Source organism: Takifugu rubripes, chromosome 8 (assembly GCF_901000725.2).
Source record: "Takifugu rubripes chromosome 8, fTakRub1.2, whole genome shotgun sequence".
Lineage (NCBI taxonomy): Eukaryota > Metazoa > Chordata > Actinopteri > Tetraodontiformes > Tetraodontidae > Takifugu > Takifugu rubripes.
This window is the reverse complement of record NC_042292.1, coordinates 17,649,000-17,671,541: the sequence shown is the minus strand read 5'-3', so window position 1 is coordinate 17,671,541 and position 22,542 is coordinate 17,649,000. Positions and strand designations below refer to the sequence as shown.

General features: G+C 39.9%; 1 protein-coding gene and 2 long non-coding RNA genes across 3 annotated transcripts; all 3 read left to right on the top strand.

Moving 5' to 3' along the window:
• The first annotated feature begins 5,075 nt into the window (after positions 1-5,075).
• On the top strand, positions 5,076-9,730 carry LOC115250860 (uncharacterized). Its single transcript, XM_029841118.1, has 13 exons — positions 5,076-5,186; positions 6,059-6,174; positions 6,278-6,342; positions 6,491-6,609; positions 6,732-6,862; positions 6,950-7,014; positions 7,895-8,067; positions 8,145-8,347; positions 8,448-8,512; positions 8,640-8,812; positions 8,891-9,093; positions 9,194-9,258; positions 9,637-9,730. The coding sequence occupies exons 1-13, from the start codon at positions 5,135-5,137 to the stop codon at positions 9,728-9,730; spliced, it is 1,524 nt and encodes a 507-aa protein (XP_029696978.1). The 5' UTR covers positions 5,076-5,134.
• A 4,450-nt stretch (positions 9,731-14,180) lies between these two features.
• Positions 14,181-14,971, top strand: LOC115250701 (uncharacterized). The gene is made up of 4 exons (XR_003889273.1): positions 14,181-14,351; positions 14,457-14,521; positions 14,644-14,816; positions 14,894-14,971. It is a non-coding gene; the product is annotated as an uncharacterized lncRNA (long non-coding RNA).
• A 5,349-nt stretch (positions 14,972-20,320) lies between these two features.
• LOC115250719 (uncharacterized) lies at positions 20,321-21,924 on the top strand. Its single transcript, XR_003889287.1, has 3 exons — positions 20,321-21,070; positions 21,451-21,502; positions 21,892-21,924. It is a non-coding gene; the product is annotated as an uncharacterized lncRNA (long non-coding RNA).
• Positions 21,925-22,542: the final 618 nt, after the last annotated feature.

Sequence of the window (22,542 nt, the reverse complement as noted above, 5' to 3'; positions counted from 1 at the left end):
TCAAAACGACTACACCCAAACTTCATTCCATCACGTTGTCTCTTCCACTGTAGGAGGGAACATGATGGTTAATTGCGTGGGTGTATCTTTACAATCTCTCGGTGTTTGTCAAACATGAAAAACTAGCCACAAAGTGAAAGTGAGTGCAGAACAGCGAAGAAAAGAAATAGCAAGCCCATAAAACGTTTGGCCAAGACTAAAACATCACTGGCAAACACCATATGAAATGCTTATGTTTTCTGAAGAAAGCCAGCTTAGATCAGAGCCCTTGAGGCTTGCACAGCCCTCAAGGTGCTGAATCATGGCCAACAGTGTCAAAAGATCAAGAAGAAATAAGACTGAAACTTTATGGCTGTCAGAGTTGTTTTTTACATCATTAACTACTTGGATAAGGGCAGTTTCTGTACGACAGTTGACTCTAAAACCAGACAAAACAAGAAAAGTATTTTGTAGCGAGGTGCACACGTAATTGCTGATATACTACCTTTTCAAGGTTTGAATGGGCCGATAATTATTTATACCAGACACATCCAGGTTTTTTTTTTTTAAACAATGAAATCACAATGGCATGTTTGAGGATTGTGAGGAAACATCCAGTGAGGTATTAACAATTTCAAGCACATCGCCTTTCAGACAGTTAAAAATATCTTTGGCAAAATTTGGCAGGCATAGCATCACAAGCGCATTTCTAGAGCTTCACTGTTGTACCACATTTGGAGTTCATGGCGTTGCATAGGTCTCAAATTGGGGAAAGTTAGATCGTATGGAACTGTGGAGTAGGATAGTATTGAGTTGCACAAAGAAGCTAAAATAGTGTTTCTAAGTTTGGCAACTTTGAGCAATATAACCAGCATTGTTGCATTTTTTAAGGTGTAAAGCTCAGGAGGTATTGCTCAAACAGAATCTTGACATTATTACAACTTTCAGTAATAATCAGAGAAACTAGTGCCTAGATATTCTTATTTTTAGTGTTATATATGCTGATATATGACTATATATGCTTATATAGTCATCTTGCAGTTTTGTGCCATTGGCACTCAGACTGAAGTTAGCTTTGTTGTAGTGCTTTTATCTATATTTCAGTCAGGCAACTCTGGACTGAAATATAGTGAAATATAGTGAATATAGTGAAATACACTGAAAAATTTTACTGCACGCAATTATTTGCAAAAGAAGCAGAGCACTGATTTAGCAGAAGCAATTTTGGCTTCAGGTTCTGTCTCAATAGGTGTGCGATGGATTAGCTAGGTTGTCGGCATGAACTAGCCCAGCAGGCTTTGCTTCATTCCTCCATGGTGCTTTTAACCTACAGAAAGTTACTGACCGGTTAAAATGGATCTATATCAATCTTGAAATCACATCATATGGATAGAATTATACTCAAAAGAGCTCTAAGGAGCAAATTCAGCAAATTCTTCTACAGAACCATTTCTAAGCTTTCTAAGCTTTAGATGAAAAGCTGTGGTTACTAGACAAGGATATGCTAATTTTTAAAACAAAAGCTAAACCCTCAAACATAGAATAACCACCAAAGAAGATATTTTTGCATGATGTATGATCAGAGAATATAGCAGCAACCCCACTGTCCCTCGTGAGATAAAAAGTTAGGGGGAGTTGCATTAAGCCTTGTCTTGGCAAGAAGTATGCAGTTAAGCCTGTCAGAAGTTATAAAATCATTAATGATTAAAGTCTTAAATAAGAGATCTGACATGAAAAATCACAAATTTCTAGGTCCAGTTACAATATGGCCAATCCTGCTCTGTCAACCTCATCACCCATCAATCCTTCTGCATGTTCCTTAAAGTTTGCGTTTTATGAACTCAGATCTCTTGTAGATAAGAGATCTGACATTAGAAGAAATGGTATTGACTGTGACAAGATTGCTTCTGTTTGGATGGAGTAGGCTTTACAATGTCTTTCAGTGGTCCTAACAGGAATGGAATTAATGAGCCAAATTTTGACTAAGTTGTCCTCTTCCTTTCCTGTTAAAATGGTTAGGGTTAGGTTAAGGGTAACCCATCAGGCCTAAACATGTTCCAATTGGCCCAAAATGAAACCAAGGCAGCTGAAGCACACAGAGCCTTTTGAAATAATGGGAGTGGAACTTCTTCCCTCAGGCAGAATACAGATCACTACATTCCAACACCACAAGACTGAAGAACAGGTTCTTCATTAAAGCCATCAACATTCTGAATAGACACTGATACACACACGCACACGACTTCACAAAACAATCAGGACTGCAGTGCACACCTCTGCACAAGAGCAGTACATTGAAAACTGGAACTGAATTTGCCAGCACACCTTATTGCGCTCTGCCAATTGCACATATCTTTTATCTACAAATTTTTAATTGTACAACTGCTGTTTTGTTGTTTTAGAATGACAATAAAGAGACTGATCTTATCGTATATTATCTTATCTTATGTCAAACAAGTTAAATTTAATCTTGGCCAAGAGTAGCAAAGACCTTTATCTTTAATTGAAGACGGAGGTGCCTTGATTGGCCATTATATTCAATAATCAATGATTGTTATGATTTGCAGATCTAGGGGGCAGACTGCAGACCTGATAATCCCTTGGACTGAGCATACACCCCAATATAATGAGTTACACAACCCCTCTCATTTCCTCACTTTCAGGTGAGTACAAAACAATAAATGCTATTTTTTCAACAACTGTCATTTCTGTACTTAGCTGATTGGTTGTTGCCATAATATAATATATCATTTTGTTACTAATACATCTGATGTGTTTTCAAAGTGCTCCTCTAAGGAACACTTCGAAAACACATCAGATCTAAAAGGGGGGGGGGGGGGGGGGGGGGGGGAAATTATCTTGAATATCTTTCCTGATAAAAAGTAGGTTATGTATTAACAAAATGATGCCACATAATTTGATAGAAATGAAAATGATCACCCTATGGGGGGGGGGGGGAATCAAAGACACCCCAAAAATGAAGGTGAAAAATGATGCAGCAGACTGGTCCATTTTGCCAAAATATCATTGTAGCAACTCAAAATGATTCTCAGTAGTTTGTGTGGCCCCCACGTGCTTGTACGCATGCCTGACAATGTCGGGGCATGCTCCTAATGAGACAATGAATGGTGTCCTGGGGGATCTCCTAAACCTAATGTCCCAGAAGAATTAGGTCAGGTGAACGTGGTGGCCAGTCAGTCCTCCAGGAACTGCCTACATACTCTAGCCACATGAGGTTGGGCATTGTCGCGGACCAGGAGGAACCCAGGTCCCACTGCACCAGCATAGGTTCTGACAATGGGTCCAAGGAGTTCATCCCGATACCTAATAGCAGTCAGGGTGCCATTATCTAACGTGTAGAGGTCTGTGCGTCCTTCCAGGGATATGCCTCCCCAGACCATCACTGACCCACCACCAAACCGGTCATGCTAAATGATGTTGCAGGCAGCATAACATTCTCCACAGTATCTCCAGACCCTTTCACGTCTGTCGCATGTGCTCATGTTGAACCTGCTCTTATCGGTGAAGAGCACAGGGCGCCAGTGGTGTACTTGCCAATTCTGGTGGTCTATGGCAAATGCTAATCGAGCTCTACGGTGCTGGGCAGTGAGCACAGGGCCCACTACAGGACGTCAGGCCCTCAGGCCACCCTCATGGAGCCTGTTACTGATTGTTTGGTCAGAAACATTCACACCAGTGGCCTGCTGGAGGTCATTTTGTAGGGCTCTGGCAGTGCTCATCCTGTTCCTCCTTGCACAAAGGAGCAGATACCGATCCTGCTGAGGGTTTAAGGATCTTCTACGGCCCTGTCCAGCTCTCCTGGAGTAACTATCTGTCTCCAGGAATCTCCTCCATGCTCTTGAGACTGTGCTGGGAGACACAGCAAACCTTCTTGCTACAGCACGTATTGATGTGCCATCCTGGAGGAGTTGGACTACTTGTGCAACCTCTGTAGCGTCCAGGTACCGCACCATGCGATCAACAGAGATGTTGATCCAAGCCAATAATGACTACAGCAGTAGAAAGTCAGTCAGTAAAAAATCAGCCAAACGATGAGGAGGGAAAAAAAGTATCAGTGGCCTCAACCTGGAAAGCCATTTCTGTTTTAGGGGCCGTCTCATTGTTGCCCCTCTGATGCACCTGTTGTTGATTTCATTAACAACTGATAGGTTGCTATACTCTGATTAAAAAGTGTTCCTCTAATTTTTTTGAGCAGTGTATACTCTAACAGTTGCCAAAAGAGTGCTGTGAATTGTGAACCCACCTGACTTCTGCACGACACAACTGAGAGGCTCAGTCCCATGAAGAATGCATGAAATTCCACTCTGACAAGGCACAAAAGTGAAGTGCATGCACACACGCACGCACGCACGCACGCCTTTTACCAAACGTGCGTCATTTAACAATACCTAATGATGTTTGTTCATTAAAATGTTCTTACTTTACTTAATTATTGACAGTCATTAGATATACTAATTCAAGACATTGTACAAAGCAACGCCCATGAGAGTCTTTCACAAACAACAGAAAGAGGGAGTGGGAACCCTTTGTGTAAGAAGGTAAATCAATTTCTCAAGATGAAACAACATTTTTTAGTAAATGCCTCACGTAAAACATATGTCACACCCCTACACTTTTCTTCATTTAAAAGTGCATCTAACCATCAGTGGCCCCATTGGGTCTCAGTAAGTAAAGAGAAGTTGTGGACATCAGAATCAAAAACAGGGAGGAAGTTTAATAAAACAATTAATCTCTTGTAGTTTCATTTTGGGTAAGTACAAGCAAGTTTTTCTTTATACATTTACATTGTCTTTGTTTTCCTTTATAAAGATGTTTAAAGAGAATTAGCAAATTAGTTAAACTATTGTCCAAAATTAATCTGTTGATTGTAAGATAAGCAACAGCATCTGTCTGTTTTTTGTGACAAAACAGAAAAGAAAAATAAATTGTGATGAGATGAGATGCTTTCAGTGCTCCCCTGCAACTATGATTAGGAATAGGTGGCAGTGGAAGAGGAATGGTGAATAAATTTCAAAACTGTAAAAAAAAAGTAATCATTTGTAAAATTTTTAAAAAAAAATGGTTTGCTGTTAGCAATTACAAAATTGTAATATGTTGTGAGTGTAAATGACTTGTGTTTCCATGTCTTGATAGGATGATGATGAAAAGTGTTGGACAAATCACAACAATTTTACTAATTATATTAGGTAAGTCAATATAAACAAAATGAGAAATTCACACACACACACACACACACACACACACAAATAATCTAGTTTCATATTATTCTAATATGAAACTAAATTATTTGGATTACAAAATGATACACTCGACCAAATGATTCAGAGAGAAATATACATATTAGTTGTGCTGGGAATTGACTATGATTTCTTAATTGATTCAAGTATAAATCTTCTATTTAAAAACAATACCAAACCTATGATTTAATAAATAAAGAATACAAGAGGATAGAAAAGTAAGCTCTATTTCTGAAGTGTGGTATATTTTTTGTTCAACAGTCATTTTTAATTTTGACAGTAGTTATTTAAGATTTGACCACAGGAACCCCAGGCATTCATATGGGGGATCAACATCTTCCTTCCAAAATGCTACACAAGAAACAAAGAGAAGAAAATAAGAGTAACACATCTCTGCCTTGAACACTACTCATAGGGACAACCACAGCTGCTTTCACATCAGGAAAAGTAGCACCAATACCAGCCCCAATTTAATCCAAAATCTCAGAACAGTGTCCCATAAAAAATGATGCACCAGCAGCGCCTCAAAAAAAGAGGAAAAAAGACCTCCTCTCTGCAGTTGATAAAATCCAGAGACACAACATCTGCTTCAACATCAACAATAAAGCATCAGTATGAGCTCCAACCTTATGTGAAACTACAAAACCATCTTTATAAAAATAGGTTACATCTTCAAAAAGACAAGTGACCAGAGGTGCAATAACTTGGATGTCAACAGCTGTTGCAGCAGAAACAATTCTGTCTGCTACAGCAATATCCTCTCTCTTAAAAACTACTTGAGAAGCTCCCATTGTCTGTTCTAAACTATCCTGCAACCACAGCACCGTCTCCACGCAGTCATGTGCTATCAGTGCATTTGTCTGGAGAAGTCTTGAAGAATGACCTGAACAACCCGGACACCCCTGCATATAAAGATCTTAAACAAGCCCCGAAGACTGTAAGTTATCACATTTGGTTATGGCTTAAAATAACATTCCATTTTATTTATTTATATCTTGAAATGAACCACATACCAAATAAATTTTGCTTTGCTGGAATAGTGTGACAAGATCTCTACAGGAAGGCTTCATGGTCAGCCTGTTCAATGCTTTGCAAAAGACTTCAGGTAAACCCATCCTTGGTATATTTTTGTGTTCAGTGACACAGTCATAAGAACATAATTATTGCTAAATTTTCATTCTCCTTTTTTTAATTCACAACAGTCCTGCTGAAAGAAACAGCATAACTCACGCTGTTTTTGGTGTTGTGCTCAGAAACAAGATTCCTAGAGATGAGCTTCCATGGAATGAAACACTTCAAACTTTAATGGATGCTGCCAATGGCAACAGCAACTACGGCGTGAGTCTGAGAGCAAAGTCAGTCGAGCCTATTTGTAAGTAAAGTCAACACTTTCATTCGAATTGCTATTAACAATTGTGTTTAGTGAATTGTCCCAACTTTTATGAGCAAGTCCAATTTCTTATTCAACAAAGACATCATCTGCTACCTCTCCAGCAGCAGGTTATGGTGCATCCCAACAAAGTTACATTCTGTCAGTGCTATTGGCTAAAGAAGTCTTTAAGAATGACCTCAATAACCCTGGGACCCCTGCAAAGAAAGACCTTGAAAAACGAGTCATTAAGACTGTAAGTTTTCATGTTGTCCTTTATGGAATAGTAAACTTTAACTTGTCCTGAGCCATATATCAACTAAATGTTGCTTTGCTGTAACAGTGTGATGAGATATTTGGCGGAAGGTTTCCTGGTCAGGTTGTTCGATGCTTTGTGAAAGAATTCAGGTACTCACAGTTTACTTTATTTGTATACTATTTGATATGTTCTTGTGTTCATAGTATCACAATCATGGCAAAATAAATTTTACATTTTCAATTATTGGTCCATTTTTTCCTTTCCAATTCCCAACAGTCCTGCTGATGGAGACAGCGCAACTCAAGCTGTTTTTGGGGTTGCGTTCAACAACACGATTTCGAAAGATGAGCTGCCACAGAAGGAAACACTGGTTCAAACTTTAGTGGATGCTGCTAACAGCAACAGCAACTACAGCGTGAATCTGAGAGCAACATCAGTCCAGCTGATCTGTAAGTAAACCCAGCACTTTCATTCTAATTGCTCTGAAGGATTGTTGTCTTCATTTGAATCATCCCATTTTTTAACAGCAAGTCCAGTTTCTTCATATTCAACAAATACAACAACACCTGCTGTAATGTCAACATCAGCAACCCCTCCAAGAACAGTCTATGTTTCCTCTGAGCCCACATACGTGCTATCAGTGCATTTGCCTGAAGAAGCTTTTAAGAATGACCTGGACAGCCCTGACGCCCCTGCATATAAAGATCTTGAAAAACGAGTCCTGAAGACTGTAAGTTATAATATTGTCCTTTATGGAATAGTAAACTTTAACTTTGTTGATCCATTTGTCCTGAGCCATATATCAACTAAATGTTGCTTTGCTGTAACAGTGTGATGAGATATTTGGCGGAAAGTTCCCTGGTCAGGTTGTTCGTTGCTTTGTAAAAGAATTCAGGTACTCACAATTTACTTTCTATTCATAGAATATTTGGTTAATTGACATGTTGAAAGTGTTCTGTATCACAGCAACAATATTGTTGCAACATTTCAAGTGGATCTTTCATATTTTCATTTGTTGACTTCCAACAGTCCTGCTGAGGGAGACAGCACAACTCAAGTTGTTTTTGGGGTTGCGTTCAACAACACGATTTCTAAAGCTCAGCTGCCACAGAATGAAACACTGGTTCAAACTTTAATGGATGCTGCTAACAGCAACAGCAACTACAGCGTTAATCTGAGAGCAACATCAGTCCAGCTGATCTGTAAGTAAACTCAACACTTAAATTCTAATTGCTGTGAAGGATTGTTGTCTTCATTTAAATCATCCCATTTTTAACAGCAAGTCCAGTTTCTTCATATTCAACAAATACAACAACACCTGCTGTAATGTCAACATCAGCAACCCCTCCGACAACAGACTATGTTTCCTCTGAGCCCACATACGTGCTATCAGTGCATTTGCCTGAAGAAGCTTTTAAGAATGACCTGAACAACCCGGACACCCCTGCATATAAAGATCTTGAAAAACGAGTCCTGAAGACTGTAAGTTATCATGTTGTCCTTTATGGAATTGTAAACTTTAACTTTGTTGATCCACTTGTCCTGAGCCATATATCAACTAAATGTTGCTTTGCTGTAACAGTGTGATGAGATATTTGGTGGAAAGTTTCCTGGTCAGGTTGTTCGATGCTTTGTGAAAGAATTCAGGTACTCACAATTTACTTTATTTGTATACCATTTGATATGTTCTTGTGTTCATAGTATCACAATCATGGCAAAATAAATTTTACATTTTCAATTATTGGTCCATGTTTTCCTTTCCGATTCTCAACAGTCCTGCTGAGGGAGACAGCACAACTCAAGCTGTTTTTGGGGTTGCGTTCAACAACACGATTTCTAAAGCTCAGCTGCCACAGAATGAAACACTGGTTCAAACTTTAATGGATGCTGCTAACAGCAACAGCAACTACAGCGTTAATCTGAGAGCAACATCAGTCCAGCTGATCTGTAAGTAAACTCAACACTTAAATTCTAATTGCTGTGAAGGATTGTTGTCTTCATTTAAATCATCCCATTTTTTAACAGCAAGTCCAGTTTCTTCATATTCAACAAATACAACAACACCTGCTGTAATGTCAACATCAGCAACCCCTCCGACAACAGACTATGTTTCCTCTGAGCCCACATACGTGCTATCAGTGCATTTGCCTGAAGAAGCTTTTAAGAATGACCTGAACAACCCGGACACCCCTGCATATAAAGATCTTGAAAAACGAGTCCTGAAGACTGTAAGTTATCATGTTGTCCTTTATGGAATTGTAAACTTTAACTTTGTTGATTCATTTGTCCTGAGCCATATATCAACTAAATGTTGCTTTGCTGTAACAGTGTGATGAGATATTTGGCGGAAAGTTCCCTGGTCAGGTTGTTCGTTGCTTTGTAAAAGAATTCAGGTACTCACAATTTACTTTATTTGTATACCATTTGATATGTCCTTGTGTTCATAGTATCACAATCATGGCAAAATAAATTTTACATTTTCAATTATTGGTCCATGTTTTCCTTTCCAATTCACAACAGTCCTGCTGAAGGAGACAGCGCAACTCAAGTTGTTTTTGGGGTTGCGTTCAACAACACGATTTCTAAAGCTCAGCTGCCACAGAATGAAACACTGGTTCAAACTTTAATGGATGCTGCTAACAGCAACAGCAACTACAGCGTTAATCTGAGAGCAACATCAGTCCAGCTGATCTGTAAGTAAACTCAACACTTTCATTCTAATTGCTCTGAAGAATTGTTGTCCTCATTTGAATTATCCCATTTTTTAACAGCAAGTCCAGTTTCTTCATATTCAACAAATACAACAACACCTGCTGTAATGTCAACATCAGCAACCCCTCCGACAACAGACTATGTTTCCTCTGAGCCCACATACGTGCTATCAGTGCATTTGCCTGAAGAAGCTTTTAAGAATGACCTGAACAACCCGGACACCCCTGCATATAAAGATCTTGAAAAACGAGTCCTGAAGACTGTAAGTTATCATGTTGTCCTTTATGGAATTGTAAACTTTAACTTTGTTGATCCACTTGTCCTGAGCCATATATCAACTAAATGTTGCTTTGCTGTAACAGTGTGATGAGATATTTGGTGGAAAGTTTCCTGGTCAGGTTGTTCGATGCTTTGTGAAAGAATTCAGGTACTCACAATTTACTTTCTATTCATAGAATATTTGGTGAATTGACATGTTGAAAGTGTTCTGTATCACAGCAACAATATTGTTGCAACATTTCATGTGGATCTTTCATATTTTCATTTGTTGACTTCCAACAGTCCTGCTGAGGGAGACAGCACAACTCAAGTTGTTTTTGGGGTTGCGTTCAACAACACGATTTCTAAAGCTCAGCTGCCACAGAATGAAACACTGGTTCAAACTTTAATGGATGCTGCTAACAGCAACAGCAACTACAGCGTTAATCTGAGAGCAACATCAGTCCAGCTGATCTGTAAGTAAACTCAACACTTAAATTCTAATTGCTGTGAAGGATTGTTGTCTTCATTTAAATCATCCCATTTTTTAACAGCAAGTCCAGTTTCTTCATATTCAACAAATACAACAACACCTGCTGTAATGTCAACATCAGCAACCCCTCCGACAACAGACTATGTTTCCTCTGAGCCCACATACGTGCTATCAGTGCATTTGCCTGAAGAAGCTTTTAAGAATGACCTGAACAACCCGGACACCCCTGCATATAAAGATCTTGAAAAACGAGTCCTGAAGACTGTAAGTTATCATGTTGTCCTTTATGGAATTGTAAACTTTAACTTTGTTGATTCATTTGTCCTGAGCCATATATCAACTAAATGTTGCTTTGCTGTAACAGTGTGATGAGATATTTGGCGGAAAGTTTCCTGGTCAGGTTGTTCGTTGCTTTGTAAAAGAATTCAGGTACTCACAATTTACTTTATTTGTATACCATTTGATATGTCCTTGTGTTCATAGTATCACAATCATGGCAAAATAAATTTTACATTTTCAATTATTGGTCCATGTTTTCCTTTCCAATTCACAACAGTCCTGCTGAAGGAGACAGCGCAACTCAAGTTGTTTTTGGGGTTGCGTTCAACAACACGATTTCTAAAGCTCAGCTGCCACAGAATGAAACACTGGTTCAAACTTTAATGGATGCTGCTAACAGCAACAGCAACTACAGCGTGAATCTGAGAGCAACATCAGTCCAGCTGATCTGTAAGTAAACTCAACACTTAAATTCTAATTGCTGTGAAGGATTGTTGTCTTCATTTAAATCATCCCATTTTTTAACAGCAAGTCCAGTTTCTTCATATTCAACAAATACAACAACACCTGCTGTAATGTCAACATCAGCAACCCCTCCGACAACAGACTATGTTTCCTCTGAGCCGACATACGTGCTATCAGTGCATTTGCCTGAAGAAGCTTTTAAGAATGACCTGAACAACCCGGACACCCCTGCATATAAAGATCTTGAAAAACGAGTCCTGAAGACTGTAAGTTATCATGTTGTCCTTTATGGAATTGTAAACTTTAACTTTGTTGATCCACTTGTCCTGAGCCATATATCAACTAAATGTTGCTTTGCTGTAACAGTGTGATGAGATATTTGGTGGAAAGTTTCCTGGTCAGGTTGTTCGATGCTTTGTGAAAGAATTCAGGTACTCACAATTTACTTTCTATTCATAGAATATTTGGTGAATTGACATGTTGAAAGTGTTCTGTATCACAGCAACAATATTGTTGCAACATTTCATGTGGATCTTTCATATTTTCATTTGTTGACTTCCAACAGTCCTGCTGAGGGAGACAGCACAACTCAAGTTGTTTTTGGGGTTGCGTTCAACAACACGATTTCTAAAGCTCAGCTGCCACAGAATGAAACACTGGTTCAAACTTTAATGGATGCTGCTAACAGCAACAGCAACTACAGCGTTAATCTGAGAGCAACATCAGTCCAGCTGATCTGTAAGTAAACTCAACACTTAAATTCTAATTGCTGTGAAGGATTGTTGTCTTCATTTAAATCATCCCATTTTTTAACAGCAAGTCCAGTTTCTTCATATTCAACAAATACAACAACACCTGCTGTAATGTCAACATCAGCAACCCCTCCGACAACAGACTATGTTTCCTCTGAGCCCACATACGTGCTATCAGTGCATTTGCCTGAAGAAGCTTTTAAGAATGACCTGAACAACCCGGACACCCCTGCATATAAAGATCTTGAAAAACGAGTCCTGAAGACTGTAAGTTATCATGTTGTCCTTTATGGAATTGTAAACTTTAACTTTGTTGATCCACTTGTCCTGAGCCATATATCAACTAAATGTTGCTTTGCTGTAACAGTGTGATGAGATATTTGGTGGAAAGTTTCCTGGTCAGGTTGTTCGATGCTTTGTGAAAGAATTCAGGTACTCACAATTTACTTTCTATTCATAGAATATTTGGTGAATTGACATGTTGAAAGTGTTCTGTATCACAGCAACAATATTGTTGCAACATTTCATGTGGATCTTTCATATTTTCATTTGTTGACTTCCAACAGTCCTGCTGAGGGAGACAGCACAACTCAAGTTGTTTTTGGGGTTGCGTTCAACAACACGATTTCTAAAGCTCAGCTGCCACAGAATGAAACACTGGTTCAAACTTTAATGGATGCTGCTAACAGCAACAGCAACTACAGCGTTAATCTGAGAGCAACATCAGTCCAGCTGATCTGTAAGTAAACTCAACACTTAAATTCTAATTGCTGTGAAGGATTGTTGTCTTCATTTAAATCATCCCATTTTTTAACAGCAAGTCCAGTTTCTTCATATTCAACAAATACAACAACACCTGCTGTAATGTCAACATCAGCAACCCCTCCGACAACAGACTATGTTTCCTCTGAGCCCACATACGTGCTATCAGTGCATTTGCCTGAAGAAGCTTTTAAGAATGACCTGAACAACCTGGACACCCCTGCATATAAAGATCTTGAAAAACGAGTCCTGAAGACTGTAAGTTATCATGTTGTCCTTTATGGAATTGTAAACTTTAACTTTGTTGATTCATTTGTCCTGAGCCATATATCAACTAAATGTTGCTTTGCTGTAACAGTGTGATGAGATATTTGGCGGAAAGTTTCCTGGTCAGGTTGTTCGTTGCTTTGTAAAAGAATTCAGGTACTCACAATTTACTTTATTTGTATACCATTTGATATGTCCTTGTGTTCATAGTATCACAATCATGGCAAAATAAATTTTACATTTTCAATTATTGGTCCATGTTTTCCTTTCCAATTCACAACAGTCCTGCTGAAGGAGACAGCGCAACTCAAGTTGTTTTTGGGGTTGCGTTCAACAACACGATTTCTAAAGCTCAGCTGCCACAGAATGAAACACTGGTTCAAACTTTAATGGATGCTGCTAACAGCAACAGCAACTACAGCGTGAATCTGAGAGCAACATCAGTCCAGCTGATCTGTAAGTAAACTCAACACTTAAATTCTAATTGCTGTGAAGGATTGTTGTCTTCATTTAAATCATCCCATTTTTTAACAGCAAGTCCAGTTTCTTCATATTCAACAAATACAACAACACCTGCTGTAATGTCAACATCAGCAACCCCTCCGACAACAGACTATGTTTCCTCTGAGCCGACATACGTGCTATCAGTGCATTTGCCTGAAGAAGCTTTTAAGAATGACCTGAACAACCCGGACACCCCTGCATATAAAGATCTTGAAAAACGAGTCCTGAAGACTGTAAGTTATCATGTTGTCCTTTATGGAATTGTAAACTTTAACTTTGTTGATCCACTTGTCCTGAGCCATATATCAACTAAATGTTGCTTTGCTGTAACAGTGTGATGAGATATTTGGTGGAAAGTTTCCTGGTCAGGTTGTTCGATGCTTTGTGAAAGAATTCAGGTACTCACAATTTACTTTCTATTCATAGAATATTTGGTGAATTGACATGTTGAAAGTGTTCTGTATCACAGCAACAATATTGTTGCAACATTTCATGTGGATCTTTCATATTTTCATTTGTTGACTTCCAACAGTCCTGCTGAGGGAGACAGCACAACTCAAGTTGTTTTTGGGGTTGCGTTCAACAACACGATTTCTAAAGCTCAGCTGCCACAGAATGAAACACTGGTTCAAACTTTAATGGATGCTGCTAACAGCAACAGCAACTACAGCGTTAATCTGAGAGCAACATCAGTCCAGCTGATCTGTAAGTAAACTCAACACTTAAATTCTAATTGGTGTGAAGGATTGTTGTCTTCATTTAATCATCCCATCTGATAACAGCAAGTCCAGTTTCTTCATATTCAACAAATACAACAACACCTGTAATGTCAACACCTGCTGTAATGTCAACATCATCAACCCCTCCAGTCGATGTTGCCTCTCAGCCTTGTTACATGCTATTAGTCCATTTGCCTGAAGAAGCTTTTAAGAGTGACCTGAACAACACTGACACCCCTGCATATAAAGACCTTGAAAAACGAGTCCTGAAAACTGTAAGGTGCCACACTCCAATGCAATGCAACATAAAGTCTTATATCATTACTTATTCATCTTTATTTTCATGATATTTCTGTATAAATGCTGCTTTTCTTTACCAGTGTATCCAAATATTTCGTGGAAGGTATCCCGGACAAGTTTTCCATTGCATAGTAAAAGGATTCAGGTAAACCCACTTTTCTGATATTTTAATACCATTGTTGGTATGTCGCAGTGTTGACAGTGTCACAAGAACAATAACAGAATTGCAGCTACATTTTTCCACTCTTCATTTCTGATTTACAACAGTCCAGCTGAAGGAGACAACACCACTCAAGTTATCTTTGGAGTTGTGTTCAATAATACTATTCCAAAAGATGACCTTCCACGGAATGAAGCAATTGTTCAAACTTTAGTGGCCGCTGCAAACAGTAGTAACAGTTACAGCGTAAAATTTAATTCCTCTCTGATCCACATTATATGTAAGTCAACTTCATACTTCACTGCAGCTTTTCTCAGCGTGGTCACTTTTTTCACTGATTTTCTTCCTCTTCGTTAGCAAGTCCACTATCTTGGGATAATTCGACCGTTGCTCCTATTGCCACTCCAATCATCCTATCTTCTGGCACAAGACAGAAGATAATAAATGTGTCTTTTAGATCATGTCTCAACACATTTACAATTGAGCTGACAAATACATCCTCTGCATCTTTTACAAATCGAGCTTTGATGATAAAAAGTCAGGTATGTATTGCCTTAGTATTTACTATGTACCATAAGCATCCATGCATCCATGCATCCATCCATTTTCCCTCTACCACTTATCCGGGTCGGGTCGTGGGGGCAGCAGCCTAAGCAGAGAGGCCGAGACTTCCCTCTCCCCAGCTACTTCTTCCAGCTCGTCCGGGAGGATCCCCAGGCGTTCCCAGACCAGTCGAGAGACATAGTCTCTCCAATGTGTCCTGGCCCGGGGGCCTCCTATCGGAGGGACATACCCTGAACACCTCACCAGGGAGGCATCCAGGGGGCATCCTAACTAGATGCCCAAGCCACCTCATCTGGCTCCTCTCAATGCGGAGGAGCAGCGGCTCTACTCTGAGCTCCTCTTGGATGGCAGAGCTTCTCACCCTATCTCTAAGGGAGAGCCCAGCCACCCTATGGAGGAAGCTCATTTCGGCTGCTTGTACCTGTGATCTTGTTCTTTCGGTCATTACCCAAAGCTCATGACCATAGGTGAGGGTAGGAACGAAGATTGACCGGTAAATCGAGAGCTTCGCCTTTTGGCTCAGCTCTCTCTTCACCACAACGGACCGGTGCAGAGTCCAAATTACTGCAGACACCGCACCGATCCGCCTGTCGATCTCCTGCTCCATTCTTCCCTCACTCATGAACAAGACCCCGAGGTACTTGAACTCCTTCACTTGGGGCAGGATCTCCTCCTTGACCAGGAGAAGGCACTCCACCTTTTTCCAGTTGAGAACCATGGCCTCGGATTTGGAGGTGCTGATTCTCATCCCAGCCGCTTCACATGCGGCGGCAAACCGATCCACTGATCGTTGGAGGTCACGGGCCGATGACGCCAACAGGACCACATCATCTGCAAAGAGCAGAGACCTGATCCTGAGGTCACCAAACCAGACCCCCTCAACACGATGGCTGCACCTAGAAATTCTGTCCATATAACTTATGAACAGAATCAGTGACAAAGGGCAGCCCTGGCGGAGACCAACCCTCTCTCGAAACGAGGTCGACTTACTGCCAGCAATGCGGCCCAAACTCTAACACCGATCATACAGGGAGCGGACGGCCCGTATCAGGGGGCCCGGCACCCCATACTCTCGGAGAATCCCCCACAGGAACCCCCCGAGGAACACGATTGAATGCCTTCTCCAAGTCCACAAATCACATGTGGACTGGTTGGGCAAACTCCCATGCACCCTCGAAGACCCTGCTGAGGGTGTAGAGCTGGTCCACCGTTCCACGCCTAGGACGAAAACCACATTGCTCCTCCTGAATCCGAGGTTCGACTATCCAGCGGACCCTCCTCTCCAGTACCCCTGAATAGACCTTACCAGGGAGGCTGAGTAGTGTGATCCCCCTATAGTTGGAACACACCCTCCAGTCCCCCTTCTTAAAAAGAGGGACTACCACCCCGGTCTGCCAATCCAGTGGCACCGTCCCTGATGTCCACCCGATGTTGCAGAGTCAAGTCAACCACGACAGCCCTACAACATCCAGATCCTTAAGGAACTCTGGGCGGATCTCATCCACCCCTGGGGCCTTGCCACCGAGGAGTTTTTTGACTAACTCGGCAACTTCAGCCCCAGAGATACGAGAGTCTGTCCCCAGGTCCTGCTTCCTCACTGAAAGGCACGTTGGTAGGATTAAGGAGGTCCTCGAAGTTTTCCTTCCACGAATCCATAACATCCATAAGCAGTATTTTGTGTTCATCATAAAAGTTGTCGAAACAGTTATTATAATTAGAAATAGGTTGCTGTTAGTCATGTCTTATCAGATTTTGTACCTAATGTGGACCTTGTTGACCCAGGTTTGATTTGTTGATGGCCCAAAGACCCACACTGGTTCAGTTCCTCCCATGATTTCAACCTCTACCCTACGGATACACAAGTTTTTCAGTCTATTGAATGACATGACATCACATATCATATGTGGCTGCTGTGAAAATATGTCCCTGCCTACTTCAGTAGATTCAAGTCAAAAGTCAAACAATGAAGACATTTCAACAATGAATATTTAATCTCGTTCTAAAAACCTGCAGTTTCACAAATAAAATAAATGAAGAATTATTTAAGGCTCCATCTATCCTTTAGAATGTATAGATTGCATCAAATACAATACAAAATTCTACAAAGTTCTTTTTTCTTTTTCACAGCTTGAACCTTACTTCAGAGACAAATTTTCCACTTACAGATCATTTACAGTGGCATCATTCAGGTAATTTATTAACAGTTATATTGTTCCAACCAAAAAAGAGCAGTGTCAATCTGACATTTTCTTGTAATTTCTCATCTCTTTCTTCAGAAAAGGCTCAGTCATCAATGACTTAAAACTCGGCTTTGACAGGACATCTGTCCCTCATTATACAGAGATTGCAAGTGTTTTAATTAATGCATCTTCAAAGGTCATTGGCTTTGACATTGAAGGCAGCTCCATCTCTGTGGATGGCATAGGTACGAGCTATTGATACTATTAGTGCCTCGGGGTCTTGTTCATAATAAAAAAAATAATCATATTAATAATGTATGGTTTACTTCCTATTTTCAGCTTCAAATGGAATCAACCAGAACATCAGTCTCATCACTGCATTCTGTTTGGTAATCTTGTCGTGGTTACTGTCAAACCACCAATAAAATCGTGCTCCACTTCAATGCCAGTTGCTGACAGCACCCAGCAACATTACGAGAATAACTGACTAATTCTAATATTATGTAATTTAATCAAATCTAATTTATAGTTTAAAAATATGTAAATATTTTGTATTTTGCCTAAAAATCTGTTCTCTTATCCAAAGCTGATCTCAGTGAGCCTGGACTTGGGTAAGGTTCTTGAAGACATTTTGACTCCTCTCCAAACGGCTTATTCAGTTCCGAAATGGCTGGAGCACGACCATTTGGCCCTGCTAATGATCTGGGTGGTCAGCTGGTTTTTTTGGGGGGGGGGGGTTTTGATGAAGAGACCTTTTGGCGAAGAAACAAAACATCTTCAAGAACTTAAAGTCCTGTTGCTCACTGAAATCAGCTGCAGATAACCATCACCTGGATGAATAACAACCTACATGGACACATGTTGATTTTCGTTGAGCCTCTCATACATATTAGAATATCCATGTAGTTAGCACAACAGTAATATGATAGAAACACAATGAAGATACAATGAGAATTAAATGTTGAGTATATTTTAATGTTTTGTATGCATGTTAAATACTTTAATAAAAATGTTCTTATTCATGAAAATGTCTTTATGTAATCCTACAGAACTATGTGCTATAAGATATTGTTAAGTAATACAAACTGAGCAGAATTCATAATTAAAATCCTGGAACCTTACTATTTTGTAGATTTTTTTGTGGTCTTTTAAAAACAGGAGCAACATTTTCAGTCTCTTTAATTTGCCGCATGACAAGCTAATCTTTATTTTACAGTTCAGTACATCATAGAACGAAGTGGTGTGACATCCAACAGATGCAACAGTGCACTGCCATGCATCAAATCCCATTATATGCACATTCTATACATTTTATTGTTGTTGCTCAAGGTGCAATCACAACAGCTCCACTTTAGGCACAATACCACCTTTAGCCAGTGGCGGGCCATGCATTTCACACCTAGGCCTCTGAATCAATCCAACCCTCAATAACCATTTTATGGCTATAAAACTTCCACTAAAGGTACAACTGCGACACACATAAAAAAAAATCATCAAAAATAACCGGATAAAGAGTTAGGGTTTTAGGTTGGGAAGAACTCAGACACAGTCTTCTGCCAGCTTAAAGCGTCACTTTATTAAACACGGAACTAAAGACACATGAACGAAGGAAGGTCTTCAATCACACACATTACCTGGCTTATGGTGTGCAAGTGCAAACAGTAATTAAATACATCAACAACCAGAACTCAATAAATAGAACACTAACATTTAAAGTTGCAAAAGATAACATTTACAATGAACAAAAACCGGGTTAACACCAACCTGAACCCACAGACACACTGCCACAAAGCATGCTGGGAAATTCCCACATTGACCCTCCCCAACATGCTAAATTATTTAGGAATATAGCAACATTTTAGTATAATAATCAGGATTTTTGATTTTACTCACCAAAAATCCTGATTATTTGTACACAAAATCCACCCTCCTTTCTTTCCTCAAGAAGATTTCAATGACTCTGTTGTGCAGATTATCCGTGCGTTTCAGTTCCATCAAGAAGTCCTTTTCTATCGCCATCGAAGCTAACGCTGAAAGTCGAGCCTCTCCTGTCGTATTTCTGGCATACGTTTTAATTTGCTTTAGGGCTGAGAATGTCCGTTCAACAGAAGCAGTAGACACGGGGATGGTCACCGCCAAACACAGTCTATCAGTCTTTTTAAGATTTCCCTATTTTTCTTCACTGTTTCGTTGCGGAGCTCCGTTTCCCTGCACACTTGCTCGCTCCGCTGTAGATCCACTCTGGTTTCCCCAAAAGTTTTGGAAAGCACCGTTGCTTGTAAGTGTCCGGCAGTGCTTTGATGCCTCGTTGCTGCCTTGGTTAGGCAAGCCAAATTTACAAATCCAGTGTGGCTCCAAACACCATGTCGATCAGTGGCAAATAACAAGCACTCCCAGCAATACAATTTGCAGCGTTCCTCGGAGCCTGTGAGCCAGGAGTACCGCTCGTAGTTAGTGGACTGAAAGTGGCGGACAAATCCTTTTCCCGGTTGCGACAGGCTTGCTAGCTTCGGAGTTGCCCGACCTTGCTTAACGATGTCCAGCTTTTCTTGAAAAGTCCGTCTTGAAAATGGCTTTGACAGTAAATCAACGACTAAATCCATTTCTTCATCTACTTCAGCCATTGTGGGTTGACAAAACCGCTATTAAATCAACACAACAATATCTTTGCTTGTGCAGCTCGCTACAGATGCAGTTTGCTAGCTCTGGCTCGTACACTCTCTGACTATCCAATCAAAGCGTGTGAATACGCTGACGTTTCTTACGCCTGCTAGAAGGCCTTGGGGTCGCCAACTCAAAATCTGATTGGTTGAAGCAACAGTTGGATCGACATTTTTTTTATGCTACAGGGCCTGCAGAACTGATTGTGAAGGCCTCCAGGAAGATTTCTCTGACCCTGGCAACAAATAGTGGCTGAAATGTGATTGGTTAAATGCTTGAATATGGAAATACACGTCTGGAAGCAGCGCAACCAGGGGGCTGGCAATGAAAGGAAGTGGACAGACCATTTGGAATTATTTAATACATATGGAATTATTTAATACATATTCATGGACAAAATATTATTTGACTGTGATTCAGATATTTTTAGGCCAACAGAGAAGGCCTTGCAGGCCCTGACAGCCCACCACTGCCTTTAGCTTAGATGCCAAAAAGTGCAAGTGTAAAGAAATTTCTCTAGAAATTTGTAACAGTCACCCATGTCTCCCAACATGAAGACAGAGTAAACACAAATGAAATGATTGGTGATCTAAATAATGGATGGAGCCAAGTGAATTATGTGGTTTGTTAAAAATGACATTATAATGAGTCACATTACAGGAAAAGACTGGCAAAAGAAACAGTCTGCCTCGGTGAAAAAATAAGGTCCCAACACACCTGAATGAACAAAAATCACAATCTGCAATTGTTAAAGGGATTTACAGAGATTTATCTCATGTTTCTCTTTTGCAGTGAACACCCCAGTGGTGTATTATCTACAGTTGTGGCTGCAGGAACCGGTCAAACTTGATAAACATCTTCCTGCACAATAGTGTATTTGGCGAAACAACGCGGCATGAATGTCGTGGGAATTTATTCAAGGGTGTCATGGCATTTTTTGGACAAGCGTCATGTATTCACAACGTCATTTTGCAAAAATACCTTTTGCAGAGTTCGCCTTATAAATGAAGGCAGTCGCACTGAGGAAACTATTTTCAATATCACAGTGGTGATAACAACACATTACAGAAAATCTTCAAAAGTCAAGGTGGGATTTAATAACTTTACATTTATTGATCTTCTGACTCAGGTAAGTCTGCATCTTTAATATTAAAAACATTTTGTGATTCTGATTAGATTTAATAATAATTATTTTAGGGTGGCATAGGGGTGCACTGCTAAGCACTGTTCCACAAGAGGTTCACTGGTTTGAATTTATTTTCTTTGTGGTCTTTGCATTTTCTCCCCTTGCATTTTGGGTGAGGCAAATTGGAGAAACTAAATTGACCTAATGTATGCTGAAGTGTGTCTGAAGACAGTTGGATTGGGCCCCAAGCATGACATGGTTTGCATGAAACTAGAAAAGCTAAACCATGACATTTATGAATAAAACATTTTGACTGTTCACTTACAATGCTGCCAATTTTAAATAACATGAACTCTTTATTGTCTGATTTTTCATATGTACAGGAAAGCAAGATGAATGATCTAGGCCTTGTTTCATTTTTGCTGATTTTATTAGGTAAGCTGTTAAAGTAATTTTCAAAATCCCAATGAATAGAATACAATGAAAAATATTTTATATCTTACAATCAACTTTTTCCATTAAATGAATAGCAAAGGAAAAATTCGAACCAAATGAGACATGACTCAACAATTCTAAAAAATACCAATTACGGGTAAAGACAAGATCTTTTTCGGAGACAAAAAATGTTGAAAAAAGTGTGACTAAAATATATGAGGCGTAACAGAATGCAGAATTGCAATTGTTTTATTTTCATAAAAAACAGCGTATGTGTCTTAAATATACAATTGTAAAGAGTAAAAACAAAATCCTGAAAAAAGCCCTCATGTGCATTCCTAATATTTTTACTGTAATTTCTGCAACTACATCGTCACCAACGACATCAGCAACAACCAGTCAAACATCAAGTTCAACAGCAACAAGTCCATCCACAACTTCTGCAACTACATTGTCAACAACCACATCAGCAACAACAAGTCAAACATCTAGTTCAACAACAAGTCCATCCACAACTTCTGCAACTACATCATCACCAACCACATCAGCAACAACCAGTCAAACATCAAGTTCAACAACAAGTCCATCCACACCTTCTGGAACTACATCATCACCAACCACATCAGCAACAACCAGTCAAACATCAAGTTCAACATCAACAAGTCCATCCACAACTTCTGCAACTACATCATCACCAACCACATCAGCAACAACCAGTCAAACATCAAGTTCAACATCAACTAGTCCATCCACACCTTCTGCAACTACATCATCACCAACCACATCAGCAACAACCAGTCAAACATCAAGTTCAACATCAACAAGTCCATCCACAACTTCTGCAACTACATTGTCACCAACCACATCAGCAACAACCAGTCAAACATCAAGTTCAACAACAAGTCCATCCACACCTTCTGCAACTACATCATCACCAACCACATCAGCAACAACCAGTCAAACATCAAGTTCAACAACAAGTCCATCCACACCTTCTGGAACTACATCATCACCAACCACATCAGCAACAACCAGTCAAA

Bases quoted from the DNA above. Each gene is read 5' to 3' on its own strand.
- LOC115250860 (XM_029841118.1), top strand. From the start codon at position 5,135: ATGATGATGAAAAGTGTTGGACAAATCACAACAATTTTACTAATTATA. The intron at 6,175-6,277 runs GTAAGTTATCAC...TTGCTGGAATAG, and splicing joins TTAAACAAGCCCCGAAGACT to TGTGACAAGATCTCTACAGG. The intron at 6,863-6,949 runs GTAAGTTTTCAT...TTGCTGTAACAG, and splicing joins AAAAACGAGTCATTAAGACT to TGTGATGAGATATTTGGCGG.